Source organism: Gopherus evgoodei, chromosome 10 (genome assembly GCF_007399415.2).
Source record: "Gopherus evgoodei ecotype Sinaloan lineage chromosome 10, rGopEvg1_v1.p, whole genome shotgun sequence".
Lineage (NCBI taxonomy): Eukaryota > Metazoa > Chordata > Testudines > Testudinidae > Gopherus > Gopherus evgoodei.
Window position 1 is genome coordinate 1,062,236 of NC_044331.1, and position 12,239 is coordinate 1,074,474.

Consider the following 12,239-nt stretch of genomic DNA (forward strand, 5'->3'; position numbering starts at 1 on the left):
GGGGCCGAGGGGCTGAGATGTCGGAGGGGGAGCCGCCTGAGGGGGGCCGAGGGGCTGAGATGTCGGAGGGGGAGCCTCCTGAGGGGGGCCGAGGGGCTGAGATGTCGGAGGGGGAGCCTCCTGAGGGGGGCCGAGGGGCTGGGGGGGCCAGAGGTGGAGCCGCCTGAGGGGGGCCGAGAGGCTGGGGGGGCCGGAGGGGGAGCTGCCTGCGGGGGGCTGGGGGGCCAGAGGGGGAGCCGCCTGAGGGGGGCCGAGGGGCTGAGATGTCGGAGGGGGAGCCGCCTGCAGAGGGCTGGGGGTTCGGAGGGGGAGTTGCCTGTGGGGGGGCGAAGGGCAGGGGAATTAGAGGCGGGGTGAGAGTAGGCTGGGGCTGGGGCTGGGGCTGGGGCTGAGGCTGGACTGACGGCCCCAGGCTGGCTGCTCCCACTGAGCATGGTCCTTGGCCTGGCAGATGCTGGCGGTGGCCTCGGTGCTGCCCTTTGATAACCAGGACGGTGGCGTGTGGAAGCAGGGCTTTGACATCACCTACGAGCCCCACGAGTGGGACACAGAGCCCCTGCAGGTGTTCGTGGTGCCACACTCCCATAATGACCCAGGTGAGTGGGGCCCATGGAGCAGGCTGGGGCCTTGGAGCCTGGCCCTGGGCTTCATGCCCTAGACTGAGCTGTGGGGAATCCCCTGGCAAAGGGTCCCAGGCATGTCCACCAGGCTCCACAGAGGGAGGATCCCAGGCACGGCCCTTCGGCTTCTCAGCAGTGTTCCTGTCATGGAGTGTGGGGGAGTCAGGGCCCTGCACCCCCAGCTCCCTGCCATTCACCGGGACTCTCAGCCAGCCAGTAAAACCGAAGGTTGTTAAGACGACAGGAACACAGTCCAAGACAGGTCTTGCAGGTACAGACAACAGGACCCCCTCAGGCCTGGGGTGGGATCTGGGCTGATGGGTTTGAGGTGCAGGAGGGGACTCAGGGCTGCGGCAGAAGGTTGGGGTACAGGGGAGGGTGAGGGCTGTGGATGGGGGTGGGATGAGGGGTTTGGGGTGCAGGCTTCCCCGGGGCTGCAGTGGGGAGAGAGGACTCCCCTCAGCTTCCACAGCAGCACCTGGGCTGGGGCAGGGGGCATCTCTCCCCCAGCCACAGCAGATGAGGGCCAGGCTAGGCTGGGTCCGGGAGAGGGGCTGCTCTATGCCACTGTGACGTTCCCCTGGTGTTATCTGGACCAGTGATCTGCTAGGTCACTCCAATCCTCGACTCTGGGAGCCAGCCTGAGCCTGCTCTGCTGTGAGAACCCCCACTCCTGGGCTGGTCACGCACAGCCTCTGGCATGTGAGCTGCTCCCAGCTACGTGAGTGAACAGTCTTGGCCAGCCGCTGCTTGGATTGTGCAACCAACTGACACTAGCCAATATCTCCAGTCTCAGACACAACCCTGGGAACGTCCATCTTGCAGTGTCCAATTATGCCCACTGGACACTGCAAGTTTACATACGTTTGTCAATGTAACAAAGGAATTGATCTGTACCAGGCTTGTTATCCCCAGGGGAGTCTCTGAGACGCGTCAGACTGAACGCACTGCTTCAGGTAGAACAAGCACATTTATTAACTACAGAGATAGCTTTGAAGTGATTATAAATCAAAGCACAAGAAGTCAGATGTGGTCAGATGAAATCAAAGCAAAACGCATTCTAAGCTGATCTGAGCACTTTCAGTGCCCTTACAGACTTAGTTGCTTCTCCCCACAGGCTGGCTGGCTGCCCTTCAGCCAGGCTCTCCCCTTTGATCAGCTCTTCTGTCGCTTGGTAGTGATGTCTGGAGATGGAGATGGGAGAGAGAGGAAAAGTATCAGAGGGGGAGCCGTGTTACTTGGGATCTGTAAAAGCAGCAGAGAGTCCTGTGGCACCTTCTAGACTAACAGACGTTTTGGAGCATGAGCTTTCCTGGGTGAATACCCACTTCGTCGGGTGCATTCACCACGAAAGCTCGTGCTCCAAAACGTCTGTTAGTCTAGAAGGGGCCACAGGACTCTCTGCTGCTTTTACAAGAGAGGGGAAGAGCATGACAAACGTCTCTCTCTTTTCTATGTTCTTTCTGTCCTCTTGGCTTTGCTCCCGCCCCCCTTCAGGGTCAGGTGAGCATTACCTCATCGTAGTCCCTGACTAACCAAGGGAAGGGGGGTGACTCCCTGGAGAGTCCAACGGAGCCTTTGTTGCTGCGTAGGCCAGTGTCCTTTGTTCTTGTGGGGCTGGGCTGGGTTTGATGAGGTGTGAACTGCCCCTCTGCTCCTGGAGAGTTTTGCCTGGGCTTGTTTTAAGCCATGAAGACACATTTTCAGCCTCATAACTATATACACGAAATTATAACCTATAACCTCGCTATAACAGCACTGGTCAGTGCACCATGAGCCTTCCGAAGACACCAGACATGGCAGACTTTGCACTGGATACCACACAACCATGTTATAAGGATGAATATGGGGGTGCAGGGTGATCCCCCAAGGTACAGAATGTCACAGGGCCTGGGAGAAGGGCATCCCTCCCTCAGCTGCGGCAGGTCTGGGCCAGACTGGGTTGGGGCTGGGGCTGGGACTGAGGGAGAGGAATATCTCCCCGCTGCAGCCTGAGTGCCTGCACGACAGTTAATAGGCTGCTGCGTGGCCATGCAGCTTAGAGGGAACGTAGCCCCCCAGGCAGCGTTCCTCACTCAGGCCCTGCCCTGTGCTGGTTGCGCAGGATGGATCAAGACCTTTGAGAAGTACTACGCAGACCAGACGCAACACATCCTGAACAGCATGGTGCTGAAGCTGCAGGAGGACCCGCGCCGCCGCTTCATCTGGTCCGAGATCTCCTTCTTCTCCAAGTGGTGGGACAACATCAGCACCCAGAAACGTGCTGCGGTGCGCAGGTAGGGGGGGCCACAGCCTGTGCCCCGTGGGCAGGGACAGCACTCGCTCTCCCCAGCCTGGGCACTCAATGGAGATATGGGGGTACTGGCCATGGAGCGGGAGCACTGGCTGTTGGGTGAGCCTGCAGGAGGTGCCGTGGGGCAGAGGTTCTGGCCATAGGGCAGGGTGCTGGCAGTAGAGTGGGGGCGCTGGCAGTGGGGTGGGGCACTGGCTGTTGGGTGTGCCTACAAGAGGTGCTGTGGGGCAGGAGCACTGGCCGTGGGGCGGGAGCGTTCGTGCATGGGGCAGGGGTGTTGGCCGTGGGGCGGGGGTGCTGCCCGGGGGGGCAGAGGCGCTGGCCGTGAGGCAGGGGTGCTGGCCGTGGGGCGTGGGCACAGGCCATGGGGCAGGGGTGCTGGCCATGGGGCGCTGGCCGTGAGGCAGAGGTGCTGGCTGTGGGGCAGGGGCACAGGCCATGGGGCAGGGGTGCTGGCCATGGGGCGCTGGCCGTGAGGCAGGGATGCTGGCCATGGGGCTGGGGCACAGGCCATGGGGCAGGGGTGCTGGCCATGGGGCGCTGGCCGTGAGGCAGAGGTGCTGGCTGTGGGGCAGGGGCACAGGCCATGGGGCAGGGGTGCTGGCCATGGGGCGCTGGCCGTGAGGCAGGGATGCTGGCCGTGGGGCAGGGGCACAAGCCCTGCGGCAGGGGTGCTGGCCGTGGGGGGGGGCCACAGGCCATGGGGCAGGGTGCTGGCCGTGGGGCAGGGGCACAGGCCGTGGGGTAGGGGTGCTGGCCGTGGGGCGCTGGCCGTGAGGCAGGGGTGCTGGCCGTGGGGCTCGGGCCATGAGGCAGGGGTGCTGGCTGTGGGGCGGGGGCACAGGCCATGGGGCAGGGGTGCTGGCCGTGGGGCGGGGGCACAGGCCATGGGGTAGGGGTGCTGGCCGTGGGGCGCTGGCCATGAGGCAGGGGTGCTGGCCGTGGGGCTCTGGCCGTGAGGCAGGGGTGCTGGCCGTGGGTCGGTGGCACAGGCCATGGGGCAGGGGTGCTGCCCATGGGGCACTGGCCGTGAGGCAGGGGTGCTGGCCGTGGGGCAGTGGCCGTGAGGCAGGGGTGCTGGCCATGGGGTGGGGGCACAGGCCATGGGGCAGGGGTGCTGGCCGTGGGGCTCTGGCTGTGGGGCAGGGTTGCTGGATGTGGGGCAGGGGTGCTGGCTGTGGGGCTCTGGCTGTGAGGCAGGGATACTGGCCGTGGGGCGGGGGCATAGGCCATGGGGTAGGGGTGCTGGTCGTGGGGCGCTGGCCGTGAGGCACGGGTGCTGTCTGTGGGGCGGGGGCACAGGCCATGGGGCGGGGGTGCTGGCTGTGGGGCGCTGGCCATGAGGCAGGGGTGCTGGCCGTGGGGCGGGGGCACAGGTCATGGGGCAGGGGTGCTGGCCGTGGGGCGATGGCCGTGAGGCAGGGGTGCTAGCTGTGGAGTGGGGGCACAGGCCATGGGGCAGGGTTGCTGGCCATGGGGCCCTGGCCGTGAGGCAGGGGTGCTGGCTGTGGGGCGGGAGAACAGGCCATGGGGCAGGGGTGCTGGCCGTGGGGCTCTGGCTGTGGGGCAGGGATGCTGGCCATGAGGCTGGGGTGCTGGCTGTGGGGTGGGGGCACAGGCCATGGGGCAGCGGTGCTGGCTGTGGGGCAGGGGTGCCGGCTGTGGGGTGGAGGCACAGGCCATGGGGCAGGGGTGCTGGCCGTGGTGCTCTGGCCGTGAGGCAGGGGTGCTGGCTGTGGGGCGCTGGCCATGAGGCAGGGTTGCTGGCTGTGGAGTGGGGGCACAGGCCATGGGGCAGGGGTGCTGGGCATGGGGCGCTGGCCGTGAGGCAGGGGTCGTGGTCATGGGGCAGGGGTGCTGGCCGTGAGGCAGGGGCGCTGGCTGTGGGGCACAGGCCATGGGGCAGGGGTGCTGGCTGTGGGACAGGGGTGCTGGCCGTGGGGCTCTGGGTGTGCGGCAGGGGTGCTGGCCGTGGGGCTCTGGCTGTGGGGTGGGGGCACAGGCCATGGGGCGGGGGTGTTGGCCGTGGGGCGGGGGTGCTGGCTGTGGGGCAGGGGTGCTGGCTGTGGGGTGGGGGCACAGGCAATGGGGCAGGGGTGCTGGCCGTGGGGCTCTGGCTGTGGGGCAGGGGCGCTGGCCGTGGGGCTCTGGCTGTGGGGTGGGGCAGAGGCCGTGGGGCAGGGGTGCTGGCTGTGGGGTGCTGGCTGTGGGGCTCTGGCTGTGGGGCAGGGGCACTGGCCGTGGGGCTCTGGCTGTGGCGTGGGGGCACATGCCATGGGGCAGGGGCGCTGGCGGTGGGGCAGGGGTGCTGGCTGTGGGGTGCTGGCCGTGGGGCTCTGGCTGTGGGGCAGGGGTGCTGGCTGTGGAGCGGGGGTGCTGGCCGTGGGGCTCTGGCTGTGGGGTGGGGGCATAGGCCATGGGGCAGGGGTGCTGGCTGTGGGGCAGGGTTGCTGGCTGTGGGGTGGGGGCACAGGCCATGGGGCAGGGGTGCTGGCTGTGGGGCAGGGTTGCTGGCTGTGGGGTGGGGGCACAGGCCATGGGGCAGGGGTGCTGGCCGTGGGGCTCTGGCTGTGGGGTGGGGGCACAGGCCATGGGGCAGGGGTGCTGGCTGTGGGGCTCTGGCTGTGGGGTGGGGGCACAGGCCATGGGGCAGGGGTGCTGGCTGTGGGGCAGGGTTGCTGGCTGTGGGGTGGGGGCACAGGCCATGGGGCAGGGGTGCTGGCCGTGGGGCTCTGGCTGTGGGGTGGGGGCACAGGCCATGGGGCAGGGGTGCTGGCCGTGGGGCTCTGGCTGTGGGGTGGGGGCACAGGCCATGGGGCAGGGGCGCTGGCTCTGGGGTGGGGGCACAGGCCATGGGGCAGGGATGCTGGCTGTGGGGCTCTGGCTGTGGGGTGGGGGCACAGGCCATGGGGCAGTGGTGCTGGCCGTGGGGCTCTGGCCGTGGGGCAGGGGTGCTGGCCGTGGGGCTCTGGCTGTGGGGTGGGGGCACAAGCCATGGGGCAGGGGTGCTGGCCGTGGGGCTCTGGCTGTGGGGTGGGGGCACAGGCCATGGGGCAGGGGTGCTGGCCGTGGGGCTCTGGCTGTGGGGTGGGGGCACAGGCCATGGGGCAGGGGTGCTGGCTCTGGGGTGGGGGCACAGGCCATGGGGCAGGGGTGCTGGCCGTGGGGCTCTGGCTGTGGGGCAGGGGTGCTGGCTGTGGGGTGGGGGCACAGGCCATGGGGCAGGGGTGCTGGCTGTGGGGCTCTGGCTGTGGGGCAGGGGTGCTGGCCGTGGGGCTCTGGCTGTGGGGTGGGGGCACAGGCCATGGGGCAGGGGTGCTGGCTGTGGGGCTCTGGCTGTGGGGTGGGGGCACAGGCCATGGGGCAGGGGTGCTGGCCGTGGGGCTCTGGCTTTGGCTGGGGGCACAGGCCATGGGGCAGGGGTGCTGGCCGTGGGGCTCTGGCTGTGGGGCAGGGGCTCTGGCTGTGGGGCAGGGGGGCTGGCCGTGGGGCTCTGGCTGTGGGGTGGGGGCACAGGCCATGGGGCAGGGGTGCTGGCTGTGGGGTGGGGGCACAGGCCATGGGGCAGGGGTGCTGGCCGTGGGGCTCTGGCTGTGGGGTGGGGGCACAGGCCATGGGGCAGGGGTGCTGGCCGTGGGGCTCTGGCTGTGGGGTGGGGGCACAGGCCATGGGGCAGGGGTGCTGGCTGTGGGGTGGGGGCACAGGCCATGGGGCAGGGGTGCTGGCCGTGGGGCTCTGGCTGTGGGGTGGGGGCACAGGCCATGGGGCAGGGGTGCTGGCTGTGGGGTGGGGGCACAGGCCATGGGGCAGGGGTGCTGGCCGTGGGGCTCTGGCTGTGGGGTGGGGGCACAGGCCATGGGGCAGGGGTGCTGGCCGTGGGGCTCTGGCTGTGGGGTGGGGGCACAGGCCATGGGGCAGGGGTGCTGGCTGTGGGGTGGGGGCACAGGCCATGGGGCAGGGGTGCTGGCCGTGGGGCTCTGGCTGTGGGGCAGGGGCTCTGGCTGTGGGGCAGGGGTGCTGGCCGTGGGGCTCTGGCTGTGGGGTGGGGGCACAGGCCATGGGGCAGGGGTGCTGGCCGTGGGGCTATGGCTGTGGGGCAGGGGTGCTGGCTGTGGGGTGGGGGCACAGGCCATGGGGCAGGGGTGCTGGCCGTGGGGCTCTGGCTGTGGGGCAGGGGTGCTGGCCGTGGGGCTCTGGCTGTGGGGTGGGGGCACAGGCCATGGGGCAGGGGTGCTGGCCGTGGGGCTCTGGCTGTGGGGCAGGGGTGCTGGCCGTGGGGCTCTGGCTGTGGGGTGGGGGCACAGGCCATGGGGCAGGGGTGCTGGCCGTGAGCCCTCTCTCTGTCCCTGACTCTCTGGTGCCCCCTGCAGGCTGGTTGGCGGTGGGCAGCTGGAGATGGTGACGGGGGGCTGGGTGATGCCCGACGAGGCCAATTCCCACTACTTCGCCATGATCGACCAGCTGATTGAGGGGCACCAGTGGCTGGAGAAGAACATCGGTGAGTGAATGGGGCAGGGGCAGCGCAGACCCGCCCGGCCCTTGTCTCCTCACATCTGTGCCCGTGGCCAAGGGGGTGTGGGGGCTGTGGGGCTGGGTGTGCTGCCCACGCCTGGGGCCATGCCCTTAGGGTGGCGCCAGGCCCACCCCACCCAGCCTCACTCTGTGCCTTCCGGGCGCAACCTGCCCTAAGAAGTCTGTGGGGCAACTGCCTGCAGGTGTGACCCCGCGGTCCGGCTGGGCCGTCGACCCCTTTGGGCACAGCGCCACCATGCCCTACCTGCTGAGACGCGCCAACCTGACCAGCATGCTGATCCAGAGGGTGCACTACACCATCAAGAAGCACTTCGCTGCCACCCGCAGCCTGGAGTTCATGTGGAGACAGACCTGGGGTGAGAGGGCTGGACCAGAGGTGGGGCGAGGGGCTGCCTGGGGTTGGGGGTGGGTGACGGCTGCTGCCCTCTTTCCTGGTGGCACAGTGATCCCTGCCCAGCTGTCTGACTGAGGAGCAGCCCCCTGCCACCCGTCCCTGTCCATGAGGGACTCTGGGGGCCTCTGGCGCTCAGCTGAGCCTGCCCCGCCAGGCCCCCCAGCTGCTTCAGTCCCTTGTGCGGTTGGGTCCCAGTGTCCTTCGGGTGCAGCTGCCCCATCCTGCCCTGGCCTGGGGCTGCTGGAGCTGGAGTGCAGGCAAGCTGGGCTCCCCTTCCCTGGGCCGTGGCCCTGCTGCTGCCATTCCTGGCTCTGGTGGCACCCCCTCCTGGCTCTTGGCTGGGTGGGGGGCCTTTCCGGGGTGCCATGTGACTCCCCCCCCCCCCCGAATTCCCATGGGTGAGACCTGGGGGGCATGGCACACTGGCTGCTTGCCTGCTCTGCCCTGACTCTTGCTAGCCAGCGCCTTCGTGGCCAGCGGGCAGCTGCTGCTCTGCCACAGCCTCTCCTCCCCTCCCCCTTGGCTGCTTCCCATCCCGCTAATCTGGGGCCAGGCCCACCCCCAGCATGGGTGCTGCCTTCCCTAGGAGTGCCCTGGTGTTGCCCGACTGGTACGGCTACTGCCTGCTCAGCTGTGACAGCCAAGCACAGGCACACAGTGCCCGGGGTGGGCACACCGACTCAGCTGGCTGCTTCTCTGCAGACCCAGACTCCAGCACTGATATCTTCTGCCACATGATGCCCTTCTACAGCTACGACGTGCCCCACACCTGCGGCCCTGACCCCAAGATCTGCTGCCAGTTTGACTTCAAGCGCCTGCCGGGAGGCAGGATCAACTGTCCGTGGAAGGTGCCACCCAGAGCCATCACCGAGGCCAATGTGGCCGAGCGGTGAGTGAGCTGTGCCCCGCCACTCGGCCTGAGGCTGAGCCTTCTTGGCTGGCTCCGGGGCGTGTGGCCTGTGCCCGCTGGCCCAGCCCCCTGAGGCCTCTCGCCGTGTTCCACCGCAGGGCACACCTCTTGCTGGACCAGTACCGAAAGAAGTCCAAGCTGTTCCGCAGCAAGGTGCTGCTGGTGCCTCTGGGAGACGACTTCCGCTACGACAAGCCCCAGGAGTGGGACGCCCAGTTCCTCAACTACCAGCGCCTCTTCGACTTCCTCAACGCCCACCCCAGCCTGCACGTGCAGGTACTGCACCGGACTCCCAAAGGGGCTGCAGCTGGGACGTGCTGGGGGGTCCAGGAGAGCCCCACCCACCCCCTGGGGGATGTCGGGGATGTAGGGGGGAGCCTCGCCTCCTGGGGAATGCCAGGGTATGTGGGTGGAGCCCCACCCCCTGGAGGATGCCAGGGATGTGGGGGGAAGCCCTGCTCCCTGGGGGATGCCATGGATGTGTGAGGGGAGCCCCGCCTTCTGGGGAATGCCGGGGATGTGGGGGGGAGCCCTGCCCCCTGGGGAATGCCGGGGATGTGCAGGCGGAGCCCCACCCCCCCGAGGATGCCAAGAGTGTGAGGGGAGCCCCGGCCCCTGGGAAATGCCAGGGATGTGGGGGGAAGCCCCACCCCCTGGGGGATGCCGGGGGTGTGCAGGGGGGAGCCCCACCCCCGGGGGATGTCGGGGGTGGGGGGGTGGAGCCCCACCCCCTGGAGGACACCGGGCGGTGCAGGGAGTTATATTAGTCTTGATGGAATATTTGAACCCAAAGAGTCACAGGTGCTAACACGACCCTGTCACTGTCCCATGTTAAACAGGGTTAAAGGAGGCCTGGGGTTTGGCCTAGGGAGCCCTCTACCCGCTCAGTGCCAGGCACGCACCCCACTGAATGGCCCGGCCCCTTCTACCAAAGGTGCAGGAAGAAGGAAAACCTGTCAAAGCATTTGCAATGGGAAGTGTTCCCTGGAGCAGCGTCCCTAGTGCCCAGTGATGGCGCTGCGTGTCTTCAGAATCAGAGAATCACAGAATCACAGACTATCGGAGTTGGAAGGGGCCTCAGGAGGTATCTAGTCCAACCCCCTGCTCAAAGCAGGATCAATCCCCAGCTAAATCATCCCAGCCAGGGCTTTGTCAAGCCAGGCCTTAAAAACCTCCAAGGATGGAGATTCCACCACCTCCCCAGGTAACCCATTCCAGTGCTTCTCCACCCTCCTAGTGAAAAAGTTTTTCCTAATATCCAACCTAGACCTCCCCCACTGCAACTTGAGACCATTACTCCTTGTTCTGTCATCTGGTGCCGCTGAGAACAGTCTAGATCCATCCTCTTTGGAACCCCCTTTCAGGTAGTTGAAAGCAGCTGTCAGATGCCCCCTCATTCTTCTCTTCTGCAGACTAAACAATCCCAGTTCCCTCAGCCTCTGCTCATAAGTCATGTGCTCCAGCCCCCTAATCATTTTTGTTGCCCTCTGCTGAACTCTCCAAGTTTTCCACATCCTCCTTGTAGTGTGGGCCCCAAAACTGGACACAGTATCCAGATGAAACCTCACCAATGCGAATAGAGGGGAATGATCACATCCCTCAATCTGCTGGCAATGCCCCTACTCATACAGCCCAAAATGCCGTTAGCCTTCTTGGCAACAAGGGCACACTGCTGACTCATATCCAGCTTCTCTTCCATTGTCACCCCAGATCCTTTTCCGCAGATCTGCTACCTAGCCACTTGGTCCCTAGTCTGTAGCAGTGCTTGGGATTCTTCCATCCTAAGTGCAGGACTCTGCACTTGTCCTTGTTGAACCTCCTCAGATTTCTTTTGGCCCAGTCCTCTAATTTGTCTCGGTCAGGTGTGGCCAATCTGAGCCTGAGAAGGGGCTAGAATTTACCAATGTACATTGCCAAAGAGCCACAGTAATACGTCAGCAGCCCCACATCAGCTCCCCCTCTTCCAGTGCCTCCTGCCCAGCGGGAGCCCTGCCGATCAGCGCCTCCCCCCTTCCTCCCAGCATTTCCTGATCAGCTGTTCCATGGTGTGCAGGAGGCTCTGGGGGGAAAAGGGAAGGAGCGAGGGCACTGCAGGCTCAGAAGAGGGAGCAGGAAGGGGTGGAGTGGGGGCAGTGCCTGTGGCAGAGCCAGGGGTTGAGCAGTGAGCACCCCCCGGCACATTGGAAAGTTGGTGCCTCTAGCTCCAGCCCCGTAGTCAGTGCCTGTACAAGGAGCCTCATATTAATAACTTCTGAAGAGCCGCATCTGGATCCAGAGCCACAGGTTGGCCACCCCTGGTCTAGGTCCCTCTGTATCCTGTCACCACCCATGTATCTACCACTCCTCCCAGTTTAGTGTCATCTGCAAACTCGCTGAGGGTGCAGTCCACGCCATCCTCCAGATCATTAATGAAGATATTGAACAAAACCACTCCCAGGACCGACCCTTGGGGCACTCTACTTGATACCGACTGCCAATTAGACATGGAGCCATTGATCACTACCCGTTAAGCCCGACGATCCAGCCAGCTTTCTATCCATCTTATAGTCTATTCATCCAACCCACACTTCTTTAACTTGCCGGCAAGAATACTGTGGGAACCCGTATCGAAAGCTTTGCTAAAGTCAAGGAATAACACGTCCACTGCTTTCCCCTCATCCACAGACCCAGTTATTGCCTCATAGAAGGCAATTAGGTTAGTCAGACATGACTTGCCCTTGGTGAATCCATGCTGACTGTTCCTGATCCTCTAAGTGCTTCAGAATTGATTCCTTGAGGACCTGCTCCATGATCTTTCCAGGGACTGAGGTGAGGCTGACTGGCCTGTAGTTCCCCGGATCCTCCGCCTTCCCTTTTCTACATTAGCCTTTTTCCAGTCATCCAGGACCTCCCCTAGTCGCCATAAATTTTCAAAGATAATGGCCAATGGCTCTGCAGTCACATCCACCAACTCCGTTAGCACCCTCAGATGCAGCACATCCAGCCCCATGAACTTGTGCTCGTCCAGTTTTTCTAAATAGTCCTGAGCCACTTCTTTCTCCACAGAGGGCTGGTCACCTCCTCCCCATACTGTGCTGCCCAGCGCAGCAGTCTGGGAGCTGACCTTGTTCGAGAAGACAGAGTTAAAAAAAGCATTGAGTACATTAGCTTTTTCCACATCCTCTGTCACTAGGTTGCCTCCCCCATTCAGTAAGGGGCCCACACTTTCCTTGACCTTCTTCAGAAGGCAAGCCCCTTGTCTGACAGCCGCCTGCGCTCTCCAGGCTGTCCGGGACCCCTCCGGGAACAGGCTTGGCTGAGCTGGGCTGGAGTGGTGGCTGTGCTATAGTTCTCCGAGCCCGTTTCCTAGAAGGCCAAACCAGCCAAACAGCTGGGAAGAGGAAAGTCCAGCCTAGCCCAGAAACGGAGCCTCTGGCTCCAGCACCAGCTGGTCCTTGCAGCCTCCCTGGTGGAGAAATAGGCCCAGCGCGCAGCCATGCCGAGACCTGG

The 12,239-nt window shown here is 65.0% G+C and overlaps 1 protein-coding gene across 6 annotated transcripts in view; it reads left to right on the plus strand.

The window, feature by feature from the left end:
- The window catches only part of MAN2A2 (mannosidase alpha class 2A member 2), a 44,065-nt gene that overhangs the window by 12,238 nt on the left and 19,588 nt on the right, over positions 1–12,239 (plus strand). For 5 of the 6 annotated variants that reach the window (XM_030578442.1, XM_030578441.1, XM_030578439.1 and 2 more), the window contains 6 exons: positions 452–596; positions 2,725–2,896; positions 7,284–7,411; positions 7,629–7,802; positions 8,543–8,729; positions 8,849–9,026. In XM_030578442.1, coding sequence (XP_030434302.1) covers positions 452–596; positions 2,725–2,896; positions 7,284–7,411; positions 7,629–7,802; positions 8,543–8,729; positions 8,849–9,026 — 984 coding nt within the window. The remainder of the gene's footprint in view (positions 1–451; positions 597–2,724; positions 2,897–7,283; positions 7,412–7,628; positions 7,803–8,542; positions 8,730–8,848; positions 9,027–12,239) is intronic. The other variant, XM_030578440.1, reaches the window with a different exon arrangement.